At 44.1% G+C, this 24,612-nt stretch overlaps 1 protein-coding gene across 3 annotated transcripts in view; it reads left to right on the forward strand.

Moving 5' to 3' along the window:
* Positions 1-6,917, forward strand: part of srbd1 (S1 RNA binding domain 1) — a 425,904-nt gene extending 418,987 nt beyond the window's left edge. For all 3 annotated transcript variants that reach the window (XM_072510745.1, XM_072510754.1, XM_072510763.1), the window contains exon 22: positions 5,491-6,917. In XM_072510745.1, coding sequence (XP_072366846.1) covers positions 5,491-5,780 — 290 coding nt within the window. In that variant the 3' untranslated portion in view covers positions 5,781-6,917. The remainder of the gene's footprint in view (positions 1-5,490) is intronic.
* Positions 6,918-24,612: the final 17,695 nt, after the last annotated feature.

Below are 24,612 nucleotides of genomic sequence, written 5' to 3' on the forward strand. Positions count from 1 at the left end.
GTTCAGTGTCACTTCCCTCTCCTCCAAGGATGCAGATTACTTCTATACATTTCTATACATTTCGTCACATATTTCTGTTTTAGACAAAATTGCTACACTCAAACTGGAAGAAAGATTAAAAAATTGAAGTTAGTGTTTTTACCATCCTCTATAATTTTCACTCACTCACACAGCAGATAAAAGATATTGACAAAAGTAATGAATCTTCTCATCCTGCTTCCATGCCATTACATAATTTGGCATCAATTTCACAAAAGAATTGTGAAAAGAATCGCCGGCATCTCCACATCATCACAAAAGAATGTAAGTGAAGAATTCCATCAAGGGGACGATGGATCTATGAAGAGCACCGATCTACCTTTAGGGTGTTGAGGCTAAACTATTCAAGAACTTCGGCATGGTGAGAGAGGTCATTATAAATGACAAACATGTTTAGTACAAGCATTTTTGGAAAGTGCCTGATTAACGTTAACCTGCCTGGGCGGTGAAGATAATTAAATGTCTTCCTACACTGCGTGATAGTGCTTATACTGATTGAGTTGGCATTTACCGCTGCGGACTTTTCCTTACACTTACTGTGAGCTGCTTTCCTTCAAATCTCTTTCGCGTGCCTAACATCTTAGTAACAGTACTTCCACATTAGGATTTACAAACGGGAATCTTTGTGATGTGCGCTTCATCTCAGTGCCAGCACTCTTACCTCTTAGTCAGAACATTGTAGGTTCAAGCACGACTGCAGGACTTGAACATGTAATATAGGATGACTCTTGAGTACGAAGGGAATGTAAAATTAAGCACAAACTATTTCTTCAGGAGGATAGATGTGCAAGATTCCGTGGTGCTATTAGAAATAATAATCTTTATTATTGTCGCAAGTAGGCTTACATTAACACTGCAATGAAGTTACTGTGAAAATCTCCTGGTCGCCACAATCCAGCCCCTGTTCGAGTACACTGAGGGAGAATTCAGAATGTCCAGTTTACCTAACAGCACGTCTTTCGGGACTTGTGGGAGAAAACCGGAGCACCCGGAGGAAACCCACGCAGAAGCGGGGAGGATGCGCAGACTTCGCATTGAAAGTGACCCAAGCCGGGAATCGAACCTGGGACCCTGGCCCTGTGAAGCAACAGTGCTAACCACTGTGCTACCATGGGGGTTCATGATGCTAGTACCCTGGCCAACAGAATCTACCAACCAGGACCACCAAAACACATGAACTGGCTCTTTACTTCTTTGCTGTATGAAATAGCTGCCATGTTTACCAAAGAAACAGGAATGACTAAACTTCAAATCTACCAGACATTGGGAAAGATGCTACACAAGTCATTTCTTCCTTTCGTGGAGCAGGTATTTCAATTCTACAGAAAAATATTTCTCCTATTCAGTCCAAAATATTGGAAGGCTGCCTGGTCCTTTAAGCTGTACAGACATTGAAATCCTGTAACAGCGCAACACTTGCCCAAATAGGCAATCTTTCGTCAAGAGGCAGTTTCAACATCTGGAGATCACCCATACTATTCAGTTGAGATAGACCCTGAAAATAATATCACAGTTACTGCTCATGACATTGGGTGAGCCGGCATCTGGTGAGGCTTATGCCGCCCCTGAAAATCGAGATTTAACTGTGGCATAATATCTTCCAGCTTCTAAACTCTCATCCTCAGAACTAAATGAAATTTGTTTTGGGTTATTTTACCTCTCTTTTTGCACCACTGCATAATTTATAATTATTAGAGGTCAGGTTAGGGATATTTGCTGGGAATTGGACATTTAAAGGCTGCATTTTATTGCCATATTAAACTGCCTAAACAATGACAAGGCCAAGGAAACCCATGACAGGCCTCCACTTGAAACAATATCAGTATTTTTTATTGCTGAAGGAAGAGATGTGCCATTGAAGATTTTCCTCTTGCAATCATCAGGTTCTCTACCACAAGCCTACCTGCAATGGTCAATCCTCTTTGGCAATCACTTGCTAACGAGTAAGATTGTCCTAAGAAACTCTGTTACTAGTCATGGGTTCTGTGGGTTCATGCATGGCTGATGAGCCCGATCCTAGAGCCACATCTATGACCACACACTTGGCAGACATTTCTGGGAGATAGGATCGGTCCTTGGACTATACATCGCTGGTATTCCTTTCTCAGGCTCCATTTCTGGGCCTCATCTTGCCACCTCGTGTCCTCGAAGAATTGTGTCCCTTCAATCAGGAGGTCCCTCCAACTAGGCCTCTTCTAAGCAAAGGTCTCCCGGCATTGATCCCCGTTACATTTGTTGAGGTAAGCCTTCAGGGTGTCTTTGAAGCACTTCAGTTGTCGTCCGCTTGTTCGGGAGCCTTCCTTGAGCTGGGCCAATAAGATGTGCTTTGGTAGTATGGACTCTTGACATCCTACAAACATGGCTGCCCCAGCAGAGTTGGTTTTGGATGATCATGGTCTCAATGCTGGTGCTCTTGGCGAAGGTCATTGATGTTAGTACGCTTGTCCTCCCAGCTGAGTCGGGGAATCTGTCTCAGACGGCGTTTATGGTATTGAGGAAGCAGGTGGGCTGCATAAGGACTTGGACATCTAGGAGAGTGGGCAAAGAAGTGGCAGATGGAATACAATGTGGAAAAGTGTGAGGTTATGCACTTTGGAAGGAGGAATGGAGGCATAGACTATTTTCTAAATGGGAAGATGCTTAGGAAATCAGAAGCACAAAGAGACTTGGGAGTCCTTGTTCAAGATTCTCAAGGTTAACGTGCAGGTTCAGTCGGCAGTTAGGAAACCGAATGCAATGTTAGCATTCATGTCGAGTACAAGAATACAAGAGCAGTGATGTACTTCTCGGGCTGTATAAGGCTCTGGTCAGACCCCATTTGGAGTAAGGAAGGATGTGCTGGCTTGGAAAGGGTCCAGAGGAGGTTCACAAAAATGATCCCTGGAATGAAGAGCTTGTCGTATGAGGAACGGTTGAGGACATGGGTCTGTACTCATTGGAGTTTAGAAAGATGAGGGGGGATCTTATTGAAACTTACAGGATACTGTGATGCTTGGATAGAGTGGACGTGGAGAGGATGTTTCGACTAGTAGGAAAAACTAAAACCAGAGGGCATAGCCTCAGACTAAAGGGGTGATCCTTTAAAACAGGACTGAGGAGGAATTTCTTCAGTCAGAGGGTGGCAAATCTGTGGAAATCTTTGCCGCAGAAGGCTGTGGAGGCCAAATCACTGAGTGTCTTTAAGGCAAAGATAGATAGGTTCTTATTAATAAGGGGACCAGAGTTATGGGGAAAAGGCAGGAGAATGGGGATGAGAAAAATATCAGCCATGATCGAATGGCAGAGCAGACTCGATGGGCCGAGTGGCCTAATTCTGCTCTGATGTCGTATGGCCTTGAGATGGTGTTCGTACGTAGTCCAGGTTTTTAAGCCGTATAGAAGAGTTGGGAGGACAATCACCTTGTACACAAGGATCTTGGTGTCAGCATGGATGTCATGGTCGGCAAAGACTCGCGTCCTTAGGCACCCGAAGGAGGTGCTTGCAGATTGGTTACGATGTTGGATATCTGCATCGATGCCAACCTTAGAGGAGAGGTGGTTCCCCAGGTGTGGGAAATGTTCCACATATGATAGGGTTTCTCCATTGATCTTGATGGAGAGACCGGATCTTGCCCTGGGGCGGGTTGGTAAAGGACTTGAGTGTTCTTGAGGTTGAGGCCGAGACGGATTCTTTGGTATGCTTCCATGATGGTGTCGAGCGTGGCTGGTCAGTTTACACCTTGGGATTCCTACAGTTCCACTCATTGCGTGATTGGTATTATCAGTAATCTCATAATTAGGGTCTGAGCCACTAGTTTACTATGCAAGCTTGACGCTGACATGGAGTGCATCAGAACTATCCTGCAGGACAATGGCTGCCTGATCAGATCATTCCTCACTGTGCCTCATGCATACTCATGAATGGGCCTAAGGCTGCCACTTTCAGTCATGAAAAGTGCCCAGCCTACTTCAAATTACCCAGGAAGGGTAAAGTATCTCATAATTTGAGAAACAGGTGAGGCCAGCCATTTCATGTTTCATGTTTACTATTCAGTTGCAACACAAATGGTATTTTCCACTACAGGAAAATGCTGGACAAGCCCAGCAGGTCTGGCAGTATCTGTGGAGAGAGAAATGAGTCCATATGAGCATGTTAACTCAGTCCGCTATATTAATTTATGCCACTATCAGATACTTCTTTAACATTACCATTGGCACTCCTTTTGTCTTGTGGTCCATGACATCCTTGTCAAGTTTCTCCTTAGCTCCCAACTATTCCTGACCTTATATTCTGCTCCACCCCCTCTTCAATAATATAAAATCAATCACATTTCTCCCTCTTTTTAGCTCTGAAGAAGTCATATGGACTCGAAACGTTAACTCTTGTGTCTTTCTCCACAGATACTACCAGACCTGCTCAGTTTTTCCAGAATTTTCTGTTTTCATTTCAAATATCCAACATTTGTAGCAATTTACTGGCCAGTCCGAGGCACGGCGCTGATGGCCTCTGTCACCTGCGATAGGCAAGGCGAACAGCGGCGCCTGACAGTCTTCCTCCCGGGCCGGGGTATAAGGTCATCCATCTCATCTCCACGGCATGCAAGAGGGTGTCCAGTTCAGTGTCCCTGAACCGTGACGCTGCTCTCCTTCCAGCCATCTTGTTGACTGGCACGGTGTGTGGGGAATGGATAATTTCAGTGTGACTGCAGCGTGTCAGCCTCGTGCGCCAATCACGGACCTGGCGAATCCGGCGCCGTTTTGCATGGAATTAATTGTGTTCCGCGTGCCGATGGTGCTAGCCTATTTAAACTAGCTGAATCGGTACAGCTGTTGTGCCGTTTTTCCTGTCATACCACGTTGGCGTCAGCATTAGTCTCAAAATCGGAGAATCCAGCCCGTGGTATATGAATTTCAGTGCCTGTGAATGCAAACATAGGCTATATGCCTCAATGACTGACAGATTGTATCAAACAGCACATCCCTTCAGCTGTTCGCAATAGGTAGAGGACTGACTGTACTCACCATAATTAGATCTACTTCTGCGATTGGACAGCACTTGCTGAACAGTCCTGATTGTGCTAAGAATTGCACTAACAAGGCTCACAAACATTTACTAGGGTCTACACATAATTGTACCAGCCTTTTCAAGCAAAAGGAACCTGTCCAGGTGTGGGGGCAATAGTTTGCTGTTGCTTTCTCCTTGGGAATGCCTCAACCAGAGTCGACTTGCCAACCAATAAGCACCCGCAGTATAACGTTTTCTTTGAAATTTGGCATTCTTGCATCTGTCTTGATAAATGCAGGACAAGTAACTTCAATAGCATGTCTCAGTTTTTCAGCAGTGCTCGGAAGTTCTGCGCCACCAAACGGCTATTTGGTTTCAGATCTGACTTCCAGAATGTACACTTTTTCTTTTTGCCTTGCAAGATCAGAACTTGCTGCTAATCCGTCTTGTTTTGTGCCTCTATGCAGGATTTGAACAACAGGATTTTAAAAGAAACATCGTCTCTCTCAATGATCTGAAAACCGGAACTGTTTTGACTGGACGAGTGGAAAATGCTACTCTTTTTGGTGTCTTTGTTGACATAGGTGTTGGTCGATCTGGTCTGATCCCTATTCGTTACATTACAGCAGCCAAGCTACCTGCATCTAAAAGACGTAAAAGTCTCGGGCTTGGCCCTGGTGAGAGGGTGGAAGTTAAAGTGATGGAAATTGATCACGCAAGAAACCGCATATCATTGGATCTTATTCGGGTTTTGTAAAAAAAAAATATCAGTTTGGTCATGTTGTCACATTTTTCACTTTTCCCACCTTACTGCAGCAGAAATTCGGAGTTGTTCCCTGTAGTGGATCTTGGATTTATCAGCCACTTTGTGGTTTTGCACACTGATGTTGCTGTGCACAGCAACGTCACCTTATAATATTTAATGGACCATTTTTGTTTTTCATGTACATGTTGCAAATTTCAGCAGCTATATTAAAAATAGTCTGTGTTCTGCACCATTTGGCAGCTGAGGAAGGATAGTTTTCTAAATACGTGCATGCACACAAACCTTAGCACATTTGGAAGCATAAGGCTCCCGCAACATTTCATTGATTGATCCTAATATTATACAACCAAATTGGTCATGGATTGATTCCAAGTGACACCAAATTGGTAGCAGCCTAGCACTAGTCATGTCTGTAATCTGTCCATGTGCAAGTGTTTATTGTCTAGATGTAAAAGTGTTTTAGTTTTAAACTTAGCAGTGTCATTGCTACTCAAATGTGTCTGCGCTACTCAAATGTGTCTGTGGATCTGGCCTAATGACTGATTATCTATGAAGAGGGCTGCATTGTCTGTTGATTACACAGAATCGTCAGAATTGGACTGCTTGAATTTTATCCATCTCAAAGGCACTCAAAAGAAGTTGTCCAAATCTTTAAAGCATTCCTTCATCAGCAATAAGAGGCCTTCAGTTTTAGCTCAAGTGAAATAACCACAGTTGCAGTTGCTGTTTGGATCAGGAATCAAATGCAAACCTGATTGCTTTAACAAATGGTCATTCCCTCGCCAAATTGGATCAGGTGCAAGACATGTCCGTCTTGAATAACTAACCCCCTGAAGTGTTAATGTTAAAAAGGGTTTTTTTAAGAGGCATTGCTGAATCCATACCTTCTTTTAATTGACTGACAGCTCTTTCTGCAGCCTGTTGTATCCTGCCCCTTCCCCCAGCTGATGAGAAATTCAGTCGGTGACTACCCAGTTGTATCAAGGTTCAAGAATGGGGGCCTTAAAAATAAATTCATTTTAATGGTCAGCCATGCCTATCTATGATTTGAATCCTATTTTGAATATACTTGTATCAGACCAGTTTGGATCAATGGTTTATTGTGATATTAAATATCTCTGATTTCAACATTGTGATTGCCTGTATTTGTTTCAGCACTTGGAGTCAGCTTATAAATCAAAAAATTAGAAGGCTTGATTCTCAATGTTTCATTAAAATTGTATTAAATTTCACCTGGAAAATTACAATGCTAAAATGTATCTACCACCCATTTCTTGGGGGAAAAATGTTGAGATTCTGTGTTCACTGGAGACAGAACTGGTCAGTTTGTAAGATTAAACCCATTGCAATACAGAGCGGAATTTTCCGTTTGGAGACATGCGCGGTGGGTGGGTGGGAAAGTCGGCACGATTCCAGATGGGGTGGGTTCTCATGCCAGATCTTCTGATTTTCAGCTCATTATTCATGCATCAGTGAGGAGCTCGGCAAATCTCGTGCTGGGGCACGCACTGATTTGTCCGTCCTCACTGAGTCAAATATCCTGGAATTCTATTTAAGCAGCACCCACACGCACATTCATTCTCTGCAGCCCAGGTGTGTTGGTAGCCTACTCTCCATGGCACCCAGAAAAATGAAACACTCTGCTCCAGGTTCAGCGAGGCCTCCCTGGAGAGACTACTCCATGCTGTCCAGTACAGGTGGAAGGCCCTCTTTCCTTGTGATAGGTGCAGAAGGACAACCAACATGACCATGCCGGTAAAGTCAGAGCCTGTGGGCCTCAAAAACAAGGGCCACTTTGCGGTTCAGGAAGATAATGAATGATCTCATCTGCTCTGCCTGGGTGAACCTTCTCCTCACTCCAAACACTCACTTCCATAGGGGCATCAGATATTCTGAGGGTTACAGTCCACAGGGATGTCACACTCCCATCAGAACTGATTGACAGTGACTTTAGCAGCATCAACTCCTGTAAGATCCTGCACAAATCCCTTACTGGGTGGACTCAGCATACACAGCATGCTTCTAATCTGTTCTTTCATCTGTGGTGCTCACAGTCTGTCCATTTATCTTCATGCAGGACAAATCACCCACAGCAAGAGGGAGAGAGACAAGACTGGAGACGGGGTTGCTGCAGTTCAGGACATCTTCCCCCGATAACTAGCGGGTGACAGAGCTGACTGGTGAGAAAAGGGATTGTTCCATAGAAGCATAGAATTTACAGTGCAGAAGGAGGCCATTCGGCCCAACGAGTCTGCACCGGCCTTGGGAAAGAGCACCCTACTTAAGCCCACACCTCCACCCTATCCCCGTAACCACACCTAGCCTTTTGGACACTAAGGGGCAATTTAGCACAGCCAATCCACCCAACTTGCACATCTTTTGACTGGGAGGAAACCGGAGGAAACCCACATAGACACGGGGAGAAAGTGCAAACTCCACACAGACAGTCACCCGAGGCCTGTATTGAACCCGGGACCCTGGAGCTGTGAGGCAGCAGTGCTAACCACTGTGCTAACGTGTGGCCCCAGTTCTCCTGCACTATCTAGTCAGTCACTAATTTTGGACAGGATTCTCCATTTGGGAAACTATGTTCTGCTCGGGGCACAAATCAGGAAGTGATGCCCAATCCTCAGCCATTCAAATTTTGAGGGTATCCACTATCGGGCAGCCACTGTAAGCAGGCAGCCCAATAGGGAGGTCCTGTGGCTTGACCCCCACTCCACTACGCAATTAAGCACTGCATTCCGCGCGCCCTCACCAGGGAGTTTCTGGGTTACCACCCACCCCCCTCGCCCCAGTTCATGGTGACACAGCCCCCCCCCCAACCAAAGAGCCCCTATTTCAAAGACCCCCCCCCCCACGAACCCCTAAATACAGAGAGCTCCTAAATAAAGAGATCCCCCCCCCCAAGACCTCCTAAATAAAGGGACTTTCCCACCCCACCCAGAAGAGAGAACCCTGTCTGGAAGCGAGTGAGCAGTCCAGACAGAGGCAGTAAAAAGAATAACTGCTTTAAAACTCATCTGTGCAATACACCTGATGGCTCAGGCACAGAAAGCAGCACCTGTCAATTCCTGGAAAGAAAAACACATTCACCTCCCTCAGATCTTTGATCTACAAGCCATTCATTAATTTCTCTATGATACAGATGTTACTAGGCTGTGAGTGACAGCTTCCACACATACACCAAGTGGCCAGCATTGTTCCAATCGTCTCCCTTCACAGTTGAATAAGTTTGAAGTGGTGAGCTGTTAAACTAACCGCAATGTTTATAAACATCAGGCTTTGATTGATAGCTCCTGGGCCACCTCAAGCAGAGTTCAGTGCTTTCCATTCATCTCCCTTCGCGGCTGAGTGACTTTGAAATGGTCAGCTATGAAACTAATAGATTTAGGGGGTCTCTGTGGGACGCCTCTTTAGGGTTCTATTTCGAGGTCCTTGGGGGTGGGGGCGTTCTCTTTATTTTGGGGGTCTCTTGTGGGGTGAGCTGGGCAGGTTGTGCTTTGTGGGGTGGAGGTTGACCCTCTCATGGACCTTGGGGCCAACTCCCTTAAAGACCTAGCCCCTTGGCCACTGCATGAGGTACACACTTGTCAGAACCAGCACCAATTCCTGGCCCAGAGGACCGGAGAATATGATGCCCGGCCCATTTGCTTAATGACCAATTTGTATCCTCCTCCTGAGGGCGTGTACCTCGATCCTGGTGTCAACAGATGGCTGGGCGCCGATCCTGTATTTTCCACAATGCTAGGTTCTCCGCTGCATTGGGAGCTCCGCTACCGATGGCAGAGAATCTAGCCTTATGTCTTCTCTGTTCCACCCATCAACAAGAAAAGGTGGAGGGAGGCCGCCAGGCAGAGCATCAATCCCAGACCACCTCGGATGGGGATCTTGAGGTAACATCTGATGAAGAACTGTCACTGCATTTATCTGCAGGACCTCGGTGGGACCTAGTTCTAGAGTAGGCTCGGGGTCATCAACCAGTGATCACCTCATAGACACAGGTCCACAGTAGGAAGAAGCAGTGTTAGCCGAGGTCTCCAAAACGCAGAGGATTGCCGGAGACCAAGCCCCTGCTGAGTCGAGTCCAATGGTGAGCTGCTGAAATCAGCCCTGAGAAATGTTGGAGCTGCAAAGACAGGCAGGGGAACATCAGGAAGAGTTGGCAGCGGCCATCAGAGGATTGGAGCAAAGGATGGAGGAGTCCATCCACGTTCTGTCTGATGCCGTGGCTCCAGCATATGAGCGTATCAAAGTCTCCATTGGAACGGTGGCGGTCACCTAGACGACCCAGGTCTAGCAGAACGCAGAGTTTCTGCCAGATTTGCACTCCATTGCTCTAGCCATGGATAATTTCCAGAATAGCAAGATGAGAGGTGGCCGGGGAACTTTGACCTCCCTCCAGTTGCCCCTTCACTCCCCTGTGGCTGTTTTGCTGGGGCCCTCCAGGCCTCAGCCTCGAGAGGATGCTCACCAAAGGCATCTCCGAGCATCCCCCTCCAACATGACTGTGAATTAGCAACAAGACTTTGATCAAGGTCAATACGGCCTTGTACTCTTATCTTCAATCAGGCAACTGTCAGCCTGCCTCCTTTAACTGAGACACTAGCGCTTACCCTCCCCTTTTTGAGGCCACATTGTTAGAGTTCTTCCCTTTGAATTCCCTTTGTTCCCATTTCTTTTGTTCTATTATTTTAGATCCATGTACTCCTAATCAGAATGCACCTTTAAACACTGGACTTAAACTGAGATAGCCTGCTTGTCAGGACAATGGGCTGGATTTGAGCCTAAGTGTGGAAGATCTGTGGCGTTTTACGTCAAAACAATCGGCAGCGGCCCCTCACCGATCCTACGACCGGAGAGGGGCTAGCAGCCATGGCGCGTAAAATTACCGGCTCCCGCAATAAAAACGGCTGGAGAATAGCCGGGTTCGTGGCCACACATGCGCACAGCGACGCCCTGCAACGGTCGTGCCGTAAAAGATGGCGCTGGCCCCAGCCAGCAGCAGAGCTCCTACCCGATTATGGCAGCACTGCACACAGTCCGCAGCCGCCACGCCGGGTTCCCGACCACTGAGACCACACGTCAACCGTGTGGTCGGGAACTCAGCCCATCGGGGGCAGAGCATCCGGAAGGGTCTTCAGGTGACGCGCTAAGGCCACCCCAACAGTGTGCGGCGCGTGTCACCATGATGCTATTTTGGATGGGGCGGAACATTAAAAACCTGCGTCAAACAGGCGCACCCTCGATTTTGGCATCAAAAGGGATTCTCCGCCTGATCACCGATTATGAAATCGACGTCGGGGAACAGTGAACCCTGCCCAATGTATTCCAGGATTGTTTTTTTCTTGTTGAGAAAGCAGACTTGTCGGCCCCAAGGGAATCTTTAAAAGCCAGAAGTCAGTTTTATTGGCTGGTTGGCAACCTGTGGGTTGGCCAGGGCCAGTGTTCCGGCTGACAACAGTCAGTGATTGATTCCTGCGGGATGCTTCTGAGAGAGCTGAATGGAAGTGATTAGACCTGGAATGAAGAAGGAATTCTTCTCTTTCTCTCACTGCTGAAGTAAAGAACTGTTATATTGCTCTAAAACCAGTGAGTGCCTGGCGCATCTTTACTATATAATTGAAATGATCTTGAATCTACAAAGAAAGTAGACAACCTTGCCAGAGCCTCAAGCTTGGAAGGAAGAAGTATCAAGGCAAAAGTTTGAACTTCTGAAAGACATTAACTGAAAACCATCCCAATGCATCAGAGATCTTTTATCCTTCTTACATTATCATTTTTTGTCCCTCTCCACCACTCTTTCCCCTTATGTTGCCGCTCTGTGGACGTGTGTGTGTATAGAATGGGACGAATCGGAAAGGGGGAGGAGGGTAAGGTGTAGTCAGTTACATTATTTGTCAGATTAATTATATTACTGTTAAATAATAAAAGATTATTTGTGTTAAACTCACATAGCTGATAAATGCAGTTTATTGGGCTCAGCCAAGGTCCTTGGGTATTTTAAAATAACATCTAATTTCACCTGTGTTGCGACTGGGCCAAGTGGGCCTGGAATTGACTGCGCACTAGCCCAACGGGTTGTGCCAATATGCACCATGAATGCACTGTTTACATACCCCAAAGTCGGTGGTGAAGTGAAGGTCACCAGGTGCACACCACTTGCATCCGGTCATGAATCAGACTGTTACACTTATCAACTGGCAGGGCACTTAAATTTGGAGGGAGAATGGAGGGAGAGAGAAACTATTTTCACACTGGCAGGAAACCGATTTTTGCCACCACTCCAGGCTTTGTGCCCCCACCTGCCATGAGTTCGATCAATGGTGGGAGCAGAAAATTCCACTGATCGTATCTGCCAAAACTGATTGTAGGATATATTGAGTTTCTATATCTTATTGATTTAAAACCACCAGGAAAACCATCTCATTCTACTTGAGCTCTAACCATATTATGAGTCAGTATGCAAATGTTTGTCTTGACTCTACCCATGAGGTAGCTACACAGCTCAACACACACTTTAATAAAAGCATTGCTGCATGGATTTGACTGCTTTGAATGAAGAATTTAATTTGCTTAGCATTGATTGTTTTTTAAAATGTATTTGTATGAAGAAAGAACTCCCGGGGTGTGACGGAATGAGCAAATCAGTGGTCCTCTCCTGTGGGATTGTTAGATTTTAGATGGCGTTGTGACTAATTCCTCTGGAAATTGATGACTTCTGCCATACTTCACTCCCCAAGGTCTCACTGGCGCTTCCCACGCCCCCGCCAATCAGCAGTTAGCTCCCCCTCTTCCCCTGCCCTCACTCTCTCCACCCACCCACCAACATTCCAGCAATTCATGGAAATTAAAGTAAGGAGAGCTGAACTGACTATCCAGCGAGAAGGCTGGAGAATGATCCTGTAATTACCTTCTCTTCTTCCATTACCAAGACTTGATTTTTCTTTGTTAGTGTACAGAATATTATCAAACAAAAATGAGATGCCTGGAGGCAGGCAGTTCATAAAGGGTTAAATTAGAGGGGTCACAGTGATTAATCTGTTTGATGAATCTCCTTTGAAGATAAATTATGACTCAGACCCTAATCCGAGATGAAGGAAACAAAGCAGATGTGTTTAAGATGAAGGCTGCACCCACCTCAGCTACAGAACCAAACAGGTTACTGCTGTTGCCAGTCTGCCTCCTCCTTCTCGGAAAAGCTTAATAATTATAGTTCCTGAAACAAATTCTCTTTCCTATTCCGAAGTATGCTTTTGCCCTGACATAACCACCATTACTGTTTACTGATGGTAGTGTTATTACAGACACATCCCATGTCCCAAGTTTACCTTTCAACTCCAATTCTGCTATGAAATGTTTGTAAGATTAATTTATGTTTATAGTGCTGATTTCAAATTGAATAGATGCCAGCATTTTGTGGATTTCTAATTGATCTTTCTCACAGAAACAAATAAAACATCAGAATTCCAACTTAAAGGAATGGGAGCATAGTGGTAATCTTACTGGATTAGTGATCCAGAGGTCTGGACTGGGAAAATTAGTTCAGGTCCAAGCATGGCAGCTAGGGAAATTTTAATTCCACTAATTAATAAATCTGGCATGAAACTCCGGATTGTTGTAAAAACCCATCCGGTTTGCTAATGTCCTTTAGGGAAGGCAATCCTGACTCGATCTGGTCTACATGTAACTCCGGACCCACACTGACTTCTGAAATGACCTCGCAAGCTATTCAGGTGTAACAAAAACCATGGCATAAAGTTCAATAATAAATCACCTGGTATCGACTTGGGTACTGGAAATGACAAAGGCACACCCTGCCCTTCTGACCCTGCTAAAGTTCCCATCACTGACATCTTGGGGACTTGTGTCTAAATTGGGAGAGCTGTCCCATAGACTCAATAAGCAACAGTCAGGTATCATCACACTCACAGAATCACAGCCAGTGTCCCAGACTCCTCCATCACCACACCACTGTCCCACTGACCGTACAATGCCAACTGAGATGGCAGCACAGTTGTATCTGGTCAGAAGGGGAAAGAACCTGTGATTCCTCAGCATTGACCCGAGAACCTATGATGTTTCATGGCATTAGGTCAATCACGGACAGGGAAACCTGTTTATTATTACCTATCACCTCCCCTCAGCTGATTAATCAATAATCCTCCATGTTGAACACCACTTGGAAGAAGCAGTGAAGGCAACAAGGATATGTCTGGGTGGAGAACTTGGATGTCCACCACCAAGAGTACCTTAGCAACATCATTACTGACCCAGCTGGTTGAATCCTGAAGGGCATATCTGTCGCAGAGGCATCTGTCCATGACAATATCCATAGGAGTGACCACTGCATCGTCTTTGTGGAGAGTAAGTCATGTCTTCTCATTGGGGACATCCTCCTTCATGTGTGGCATGACTGCCACGCTAAATGGGATAGATTGAGAACAGATTTGGCAACTCAAAACAGCATCAATGAAGCACTTTGAGCAATCATCTCTAGCAGAATTGTATTCTACCACAATCTGTAACCGCATGGTTTGGCATATCCCTCACCCTACTATTATTATCAAGCCTGGAACCGACGCTGATTAAATAAAGAGTGGTGGAGGAAATTCCAGGAGCACTGCCAGGAATTCCTAAAAATGAAGTACTCACCTGATGAAACTACAACATTGGACTATGTGTATGCTAAACCATGGAAGCAGAACACTATAGGCAGAGGTAAGCAATATCAAACCAATGTATCAGATTAAAGCTCTGCAGTGTTGTCACATCCAATCATGCATGGTGGTAGACAATTAAACCAGAGAGCAGGATTCCCTAATAAATAATGGGAGAGCTCTGCAAATCAGTGCACAAGACCAGGCTAAAGCCTTTGCAGACATCTTCAGCCAGAAGTACCAAGTGGATGATCCATCGCGGCCTCCTCTAAAGGTTCTTATCAGTCTTCAGCCAATGTGCAGCATGGTGGTACAGTGGTTAACACAGCTGCATTGCAGTGCCAAGGTCCCGGGTAAATTCTAGCCTTGGGTTGCTGTCTGTGTGCAGTTTGCACATTCTGCCCATGTCTGTGGGTTTCCTCTGGGTGCTATTGTTTCCTCCCACAGTACAAAGACTGGGTTAGGTGGAGTGGCCTTGATTTTAAAAAAATTGCCCCTTAGTGTCAGGATGTAAAGGTTAGGTGAGGTTGCAGGTAGGGTGCTCTTTCAGAGAGTCGGTGCAGACTCAATGGGCTGAATGGCCTCCTTCTGCACTGCAGGAATTCTAAGACTTCTAATTTTGTTCACTCCATATGAAACCAAGGAATGACTGAATGCCCTAAGCCCTGGATAACAAAAAGCAGAACAAGTGAAACCTGGCCAATTGTCGCCCCAGCAGACTATTGCCAATCATCAGCAAAGTGATGGAAGGTGTAAGTGACAGTTCTATCAATGGGCACTTACTCAACAGTAACCTGTTCACTGAAGCTCAGTTAGGTTTAAGTTCTACCAGAGGCACTTGGCTTCAGGCCTCACCATAGCCTTCATCCAAACATGGACAAAAGAACTGAATTCCAGAGGTGAGAGTAATTGCCCTTGAATCAAGGCAGCATTTGACCAAGTGCAGTGCCAATGGAACAGGGGGAAAACCTCTCCACTTAATGTAGTCATACCTAACACAAAGTAAGATGGTGGTGGTTGTTGGAGGTCATTCATCTCAGTCCGAGGACATCACTCCAGGATTTCCACTAGGAAGTATTCTAAATACCACCATCTTCAGCTGCTCCATCAATGTCCTTCCTTCCAACATAAGGCCAGCAGTAGAGACGTTCGCTGATGATTACTCAATGTTCAGTGGGTAACAATTAAGCATGGGCTAATAAGTAATACTCAAGTACCAGGCAATGAACATCTCCAGTAGGAGAGAATCTAACCATGCCCCCTTGGCATTCAACTGTAAACACTTAATCGCACCTAGGAGTCACTAACTGATGACAGAGGAAAATGGCAACATCTCCTGTGGCCTGGTGTGCCCCACCACAATATCCATTGGCTTGGCAATAATAATAATAAGCGCTTATTGTCACAAGTAGGCTTCAATGAAGTTACTGTGAAAAGCACCTAGTTGCCATATTCCGGCGCCTGTTCGGGGAGGCCGGTACTGGAATTGAACCCGCGCTGCTGGCCTTGTTCTGCAATACAAGCCAGCTGTTTAGCCCACTGTGCTAAACCAGCCCCTGAGGTGCCAACACTGATAACAGAAAACCACAATGACATTTGGTAGCTTCTTGTGCTGCACTTACGCCAGAACCTGCCTCTCAATGATTGGCCTCTTTACCCATCAGCAAAGATGCATCTCATGAAGACACCCCATCTGAAGTGGATTGTTGCTGCAAATCCATCATCTTTCGGAGATGGAAGGATACTGAAAACATTTTGCATCCTTGTAGAATTATTAACAGTAAAAAATGTGCAGGCAGCCTTAAGATAAGTGATAACTCTATTGTTTTGTTGAGGACAACATTTACAAATATGACTATTAAATTAGTCATTAAATAAACAAGTTAAATCATTCCAGCTTTCTACTTACAATAACAATATACAAACACCAATATAAATAGCAACAGTAAAAAATAGTTTGCCATGCTCTTAAATGAAACATCAATTTCTGAGCCTGTTATATTGCTTTGTGTCGCAGTCTATCCCTGAAGAATTCCAAGAGTGGGCTTACTAAAGCACCTCCCAGCTGCTTGTACTGAGTGACAGATTTTGCAGACCAATACAGATGCCAAACTCTAATAAACTAAAAGCCTAGGGAAAACAAAAGGCAATTATTGGAGGGTAGCAATGCTCTAATCAGGCATTTTTAAAATTAATCCCATATTCCCCTACTGTATTAGATCTCTTGTTTATTTTTTATTTATCCAGCAACCCAAAGCTTGAATGAGAATTCTTTGCCTCAAGCCCATTCTGCTCTCAAAGGGAGTTTGTTCCAAGGAAGAAATATTGGAAGTGGCTTACAATTAGTTTCTGTACTTAAAAAAAATCACTAATGAGCTCCTGGGGAACGTGACAAAAATATGATAGCTCAAAATTGAACATTGGAATTGGGCAATGCAACATCAAAAAAAGTAGTTTGCAGTCAGCAGTACGGTTTATAAGGGATTACACTGGTAACAGAATGAGGATTCTTTCAAATTAGCAATCTTCAAATAATGGTTTTTAGAAACATATGAAATTAAAGAGCAAGGAAAATGGGATATTTAAAATTTATAAAAGAAATAACATGCAGTCATGTGTCATGACCTAAAACCGTAAATATCAATGAGTGTACTTGCACTATATTGTTGCACTCCACAATAGCACTACAGTTATAGCATAAATAAACACTTCAATCCAGACTCGGAGTTCGACAAGGAAAAGTTTTTAGCTTTTGCAGTTTTGCCATTATCGGCAATTTCTGCATCGATGCTAGACTTGTAAATGTGTCCTTAGATTCTTGCCTGTAAAATTCCCTTTTAGAAGTAAGCTTAAAAGTAAAGTTGCATTTTGAAACTTTCTATTTGAATTTAGAAATACTTAAAATTCAGTACTATTCAAAAACGGCACAAGGAAGTGGGTGCAAGGTGGAGTGGAAGGGGAAATGAACTGTTATTACCATGTGGTTGCTTTTCAGCTTTTGTGTGAAAAGAAAATGCGTGGTACTTTTTCCATTGTTTAGTCACCAGATGTAATTCAAGGCATGAACGTTTGGTTATTCACCAGGATTTGAAGGCAATCGTTAAGCTGTACTTGCAAGATGCAGTATACAAATAGTTCAACTGTGTCAAAATTTGAAATTTGAAATGAATGTCAATACTCGTTTAATATTAATTCCAGCTGACATTTTCCCCCACTTATTCGAACTTTTCACCAACATTCATTTATTTCCACTTGAATGTGGATGACCTGACATCAAAAAATATCTAAGTTCTAAATATGTATTTGATTGCACTGCCTCAACCTTTTATATTACATGATGTTGTGAGGGGTAGGTCTTGCCTTACAAGTCTTATTGAATTCTTTGAGGAGGTGACCAAGCATGTGGATGAAGGTAAAGCAGTGGATGTAGTGTACATGGATTTTAGTAAGGCATTTGATAAGGTTCCCCATGGTAGGCTTATGCAGAAAGTAAGGAGGCATGGGATAGTGGGAAATTTGGCAAGTTGGATAACGAACTGGCTAACCGATAGAAGTCAGAGAGTGGTGGTGGATGGTAAATATTCAGCCTGGATCCCAGTTACCAGTGGCGTACCGCAGGGATCAGTTCTGGGTCCTCTGCTGTTTGTGATTTTCATTAATGACTTGGATGAGGGAGTTGAAGGGTGGGTCAGTAAATTTGCAGACGATACGAAGATTGGTGGAGTTGTGGATAGTGAGGAGGGCTGTTGTCGGCTGCAAAGAGACATAGATAGGATGCAGAGCTGGGCTGAGAAGTGGCAGATGGAGTTTAACACTGAAAAGTGTGAGGTTGTCCATTTTGGAAGGACAAATATGAATGCGGAATACAGGGTTAACGGTAGAGTTCTTGGCAATGTGGAGGAGCAGAGAGATCTTGGGGTCTATGTTCATACATCTTTGAAAGTTGCCACTCAAGTGGATAGAGCTGTGAAGAAGGCCTATGGTGTGCTCGCGTTCATTAACAGAGGGATTGAATTTAAGAGCCGTGAGGTGATGATGCAGCTGTACAAAACTTTGGTAAGTCCACATTTGGAGTACTGTATATAGTTCTGGTCGCCTCATTTTAGGAAGGATGTGGAAGCTTTGGAAAAGGTGCAAAGAAGATTTACCAGGATGTTGCCTGGAATGGAGAGTAGGTCTTACGAGGAAAGGTTGAGGGTGCTAGGCCTTTTCTCATTAGAACGGAGAAGGATGAGGGGCGACTTGATAGAGGTTTATAAGATGATCAGGGGAATAGATAGAGTAGACAGTCAGAGACTTTTTCCCAGGGTGGAACAAACCATTACAAGGGGACATAAATTTAAGGTGAAAGGTGGAAGATATAGGAGGGATATCAGAGGTAGGTTCTTTACCCAGAGAGTAGTGGGGGCATGGAATGCACTGCCTGTGGAAGTAGTTGAGTCGGAAACATTAGGGACCTTCAAACAGCTATTGGATAGGTACATGGATTACGGTAAAATGATATAGTGTAGATTTATTTGTTCTCAAGGGCAGCACGGTAGCATTGTGGATAGCACAATGCTTCACAGCTCCAGGGTCCCAGGTTCGATTCCGGCTTGGGTCACTGTCTGTGCGGAGTCTGCACGTCCTCCCCGTGTCTGCGTGGGTTTCTTCCGGGTGCTCCGGTTTCCTCCCACGGTCCAAAGATGTGCAGGTTAGGTGAATTGGCCAATGATAAATTGCCCTTAATGTCCAAAATTGCCCTTGGTGTTGGGTGGAGGTGTTGAGTTTGGGTAGGGTGCTCTTTCCAGGAGCCGGTGCAGACTCAAAGGGCCGAATGGCCTCCTTCTGCACTGTAAATTCAATGATAATCTATGATTAATCTAGGACAAAGTTTCGGCACAACATGGTGGGCCGAAGGGCCTGTTCTGTGCTGTATTTTCTATGTTCTATGTTAAGTATGTTATTCTAACAATTATATTAAATATCTATGTACAATGCACATTTCCTGAATACATTACCCTTGCATCCCAAGATTTGGAGTAAAGTGTTATAACTCAGTAAAATGGGCCAATAGCAATGGTTCATCACCTTATCCATGCTATCACCCTGGCCACTCCAATCATCAAGGGGGCCTTTCAATGGGTGGCCTAGCTCTGTCAGATGATAGGCATTTAAAACTTGAAAATGAAGCCTCACCTATAAATAAGACCCCAATTACCATTTTAGGACAGAATTGGATCAGCGTGCATGCTCTGTTCAGGCTTTACTGGGTGCTACAGCAGAAGATGCACCAGAAAGATACGTTTCTTTTTGTGTGGGTTCAGGATTCGGGTTCTATCAGAATAATGTAGGTCGCTGCCATCCCATGTATCCCTCCTTGGTTGAACCCTCTTCCCACGCCCGTTGGCTCCGTTGACCTCTGGGAAATCCGACATTGTGCCAGCCTGAAGTAGGCAAGGTGCAACAGGTTGTCGTTTGGCAATCACATCTTGTCCATGGCATGAAAATGGTTTCCTTCTGTCTAGATTGGACTGTTGGTCTAAATTCTCTCCAACCAAATATCATCAATTTATGTAAACAACGTCTGATGGTGAAATATTAGTTGCTTCAAGGATAAAAAATAGCGAATTAGAACTGAAAATATCAAGGAGCATACAAATCAAGAACAAGATAAATGGGTAGAAAACTATCAATGAAAGGTAAGCATTAATAAAAATCATCCGGAGTGGCCAATAATGAAAATTTACCAATCAGAAAAGCTATGAGAGAAGAAAAAATCAATTCAATTTATTTTTCTTTCTTTAAATTTATGTTGTCCAAGGTAAAAGTTTAAGCAAAGTAGATTTTTTAAACTATATAATTAATAGCGTGACTAAATGTATCCATTAAATTTTATTTTGTGTTTCAGTGATGGTGTTGGGTAATTGCAATACTTACCAAGTTAGGACGGTGTGCAGCTTTGAGGGGAATTGGAGATTATGGAGAATATATCGCAAGATATTTGTCCTTAGTGGTACAGAGCACGAGGAAAAGGGTGCTTATTGAAACAACCCTGGTGAATTGCTGCAGTTCAACCTGTGGATAGTTTATATTGGAACATCAGTGTACCGGTGATGGTGTGGGTCTAATTTGCATCGGTGGATGGCAGCACCAATCAAATAAATTGCTTTGCCCTCAATATTATTGGCCTTCTTGAATATCATTGCAGATACACCCATCCAGATGAGTCGTAATTACTCCATCACATTCCTGACTTGAGCTTTGTAGATAGTGGAGAGACTTGGAGGGCTCAGGAAGAACATCTGTAGCTACGGTGTTAATAAATTTGGATTGACAGGGGATTATGTGCAATATCCATTTATAAATATTGGCGTGAGCTTGATCAAATTGTGTCACAAACAATTGTCTGTATTCAAATTGATATTCATTTTTAATGACAGCCAGTAGCTGTTTGGTTACATATTTGGTCAATGTGTATTAATATATTGTTAGATAAGACTTTAATTGCGGGTGGTGATAAAAATCTCAGGATGTTCCAAAACTGTTCACATCTAATGACTTTCTTTGAGGTGCAATTTCTATTGTTTAAAAGGCAATGCGCATTCTAAAAGGTAAATACATTTCCTGGCTCCAAAATTATAGACAGCAATTAAGCTGTCATCATCTTTGCCCAAGGAACATTATTCAAAAGACAATAAAAATGGTTATTGAATTATGCTATGGAATGGAGCCTTTCAGCTTATTTATACTGAATGGATTTGTGTTACTATTCCATTGCCACACATGGCGATGTAGTGCCTTAACTTAAACCCCCATGGATTTTGTTTTGCAGATAACTGTGAGATAGGGACAACTAAATATGCTTTATCAAATTTAATTCTATATTAACCGTCTGCTGATTATATATGAATTACTAATTGCTGGATTTGTTCCCAGACAATTTAATACAATTACGAAGTCCATTAATGCCCTGTCTTTCCATCTTTTCGGCAGCTTAAAAATCCTAAAAAGCATGTTGAGCTACAATCAAATTCAATAGGTTAAGATGGACAAAGAAGTGCTGATACAGCAATTAATTATTGTGTGCAATTGTGGTGAGAGGAAATAAGAACATCCCCATCAGTATGAACAACAAGCTTGTTCTCGTTTATCTTGTGTGTAATTCAAGCGTCTTTTTAAAAGAAGTAAGTCTAATTTGTATTCAAGTAAAGGAAATAAAAATGTATGTCTTAATTTTTCCACGTACCAATGGGCGGCACGGTGGCACAGTCGTTAGCACTGTTGTTTCACTGCGTCAGGGTCCCAGGTTCGATTCCCGGCTTGGGTCACTGTGTGAAGTCTGCACGTTCTCTCCGTGTCTGCATGGGTTTCCTCTGGGTGCTCCGGTTTCCTCCCACAAGTCCCGAAAGACATGCTGTTAGGTGAATTGTGCATTCTGAATTCTCCCTCTGTGTACCCGAACAGGCGCCGGAATGTAGCGACTAGGGGATTTTCACAGTAACTTCATTGTGGTGTTACTGTAAACCTACTTATGACAATAAAGATTATTAAATTAAATAAAGCTCAATGTTCACAACAGTGCACCGAGTGACATTTGTATTAATCGGCAGGTTATTGCTGGTTGAATGAAGGAGCTATTTTTTTTTAAGGTTTGATGCAATTCTCCCACAAAGAGGATACTATTTGGGGCAGCACGGTAGCACAAGTGGATAGCACTGTGGCTTCACAGCGCCAGGGTCCCAGGTTCGATTCCCTGCTGGGTCACTGTCTGTGCGGAGTCTGCACGTTCTCCCCATGTCTGCGTGACTTTCCTCCGGGTGCTCCGGTTTCCTCCCACAGTCCAAACACATGCAGGTTAGGTGGATTGGCCGTGATAAATTGCCCTTAGTGACTAAAAAAGGTTAGGCGGGGTTATTGGGTTACGGGGTTAGGGTGGAAGTGAGGGCTTATGTGGGTCGGTGCAGACTCGATGGGCCAAATGGCCTCCTTCTGCACTGTATGTTCTATGTTCTATTCATCACCACAGCTGAAAGATGCAGGGCCAATTACAATCTGCATGTTAATATATCCTAAATATGGCAGTGTGGGCCTTCACTCGAGTGCTATTTCCTTCAATATTGCTGGTCATATTGTTAAGCTCCTTCAATCATTGATCAGTCAAGTTTAAAAGTATTTTTTGATGACTTTCTGCTTTTTCTGTCAGTGCTTTGAAAGGGCATTTTACAGGATTTGGCATCGATGGTTTGTGGAGTTTGCAATGGAGCGGCTTTCTTGGGCTCCTCCTTCAGGGTGTTTTTCCTCCATGAGCTCGCCATGATCAGGCCGCTGGACGCAAGCATCTGTCAGCACCCATGCACATACGTCCCCACTTCGAACATGAGCCCAGCTAGCATGGCATTGTCTGATGTGGTTCAGCCTGGTGTAACATGGCAATAAAGGGCGTGAAAGCACTTGATCTTGTGACGTAGGAGGTTTTATGTATCATGGCACACTTTTGGCATTATCAAGAGACTTCAGACTTCGTTAGGAACAAGAAGGTGTTAAAGAATAAAGAGTAACTTGGTACAAGATGTTTGCAGCACTAGGCTGCTTTAGAGGGCAGATCTAAGTCCTTACATGCTTACTGCATGGCTGCTCGATGTATTCTGCCCAAGAGAGGACTCCACCCTCTGGGGTGATCACTCACTCTCAGTTCCATTGGTCCCTCAAGTCAGGTGACCCTTTTCAATTGTACTGTCTTAAAGTGACAGTCACCAAGGACACTGCAGGAGTGTGGTGAAAAAAACAGGCCTCTGTGACCAGTTTTTCATGGGAAAAGAGTGTGGTGGTATGGTTGAAGGAGAATATGAAGGCTGGATCCAGGAGCAGATATTAAGCAAACACAAGGTCACTGCTGCTGTTTCAGTTACTTTAAAGTTGATCAGAATCGGCCATAAAGTGGTTATGAAAGTCAAGTTACTCTCGTTGATAGCCAAGGTCAGGAACACCAATCCCAGCAGACCCTGGACTTACTGTGCATGATCAAAACAGGAGTGGGGTTCATACGTGCAATTCAGCATTTTTAAGGTCTTTGGGCAAAGGATAGGTCCAGTGTACCTGTGCAGCAAGGAAAAATGGTGCAAAACCCAAAGGTCATGTGACCAGGAGTGGAGTGCCATTGAAGATGAGTGTACCAGGCAGGGGACAGGGAGAGGTCTCAAAAGGATGTACCAGGCAGGGGACAGGGAGAGGTCTCAAAAGGATGTACCAGGTAGGGGAAAATTAAAGAGCTGTGGTTAGCTGACTTTAAGCGAAGAGTGCTCAGGAGAAGCCCTGGTAATTGAAGAGGACGCAGGAGATGCCCTGGAGATCGAAGAAGGCTTTTGTGATAGGTGAGGCAAAGATGCCCATCTGGAACAATAGTATTCTACGCAGAGTTACTGAAGTGCTGAAGTTGTGCTTGTGAGTTGGTGCCTGAATGCAGATTCATGAATCCAGGGGAATGGAATGTGGGGAGATGAGCTTGAAACCCTGCAAGGTGGGCTATTGTTGAGGCCATTTGAGTTGGAGCGACTTTTGGAGAATTCCACGGTGAGATGTTCGAAAGTGAAGACTGTTGACTCACATCTGGATTTACTGGCACCTGAATGTTTTGTAGAGGAATCCATGGACTCTGTTTTGGTCGCATCTGTTATTTAATGTGCAGTGTTAGGTGTTCTACTACAGTTACCTGTTAATTCACATGTACCTCATATTAACCCTGACTTTGAGTACAGCTACATTTTGAAAATTGTTTTATCGTTCTGACTATTTATAGTAAAAATGATTTTTGTTTGTTCAGAAACCCGTAGAAGTGTGTGGCTTTATTACCTTAGAAGGCGTCTTTAATATCAAACTTTGTCCACTTTAAACAATAACATTGTTGGTTCCTAACTGCATCTTACCAAAAACATTAGGGATCGAAACAAGGATAATTCCACAGTGCACAAAGTTGTTACTAATGATGTAGATAAAATTGACCCTGGTGGATCCAAACAACCAAGACCGACAGAGGTAGGACTGAGAAGTGCGCCACTTTGATTCAACCTGTGGAATTTGGGGTTGAGTAGGAACTGCTGTCAGATTAGAATTGGTGGCTAAATCTTTCATGAAGTGTTACAACACCAGGTAACATCCAACAGGTTTATTTGGAATCACTACCT

Source organism: Scyliorhinus torazame, chromosome 1, assembly GCF_047496885.1.
Source record: "Scyliorhinus torazame isolate Kashiwa2021f chromosome 1, sScyTor2.1, whole genome shotgun sequence".
Classification (NCBI taxonomy): Eukaryota; Metazoa; Chordata; class Chondrichthyes; order Carcharhiniformes; family Scyliorhinidae; genus Scyliorhinus; species Scyliorhinus torazame.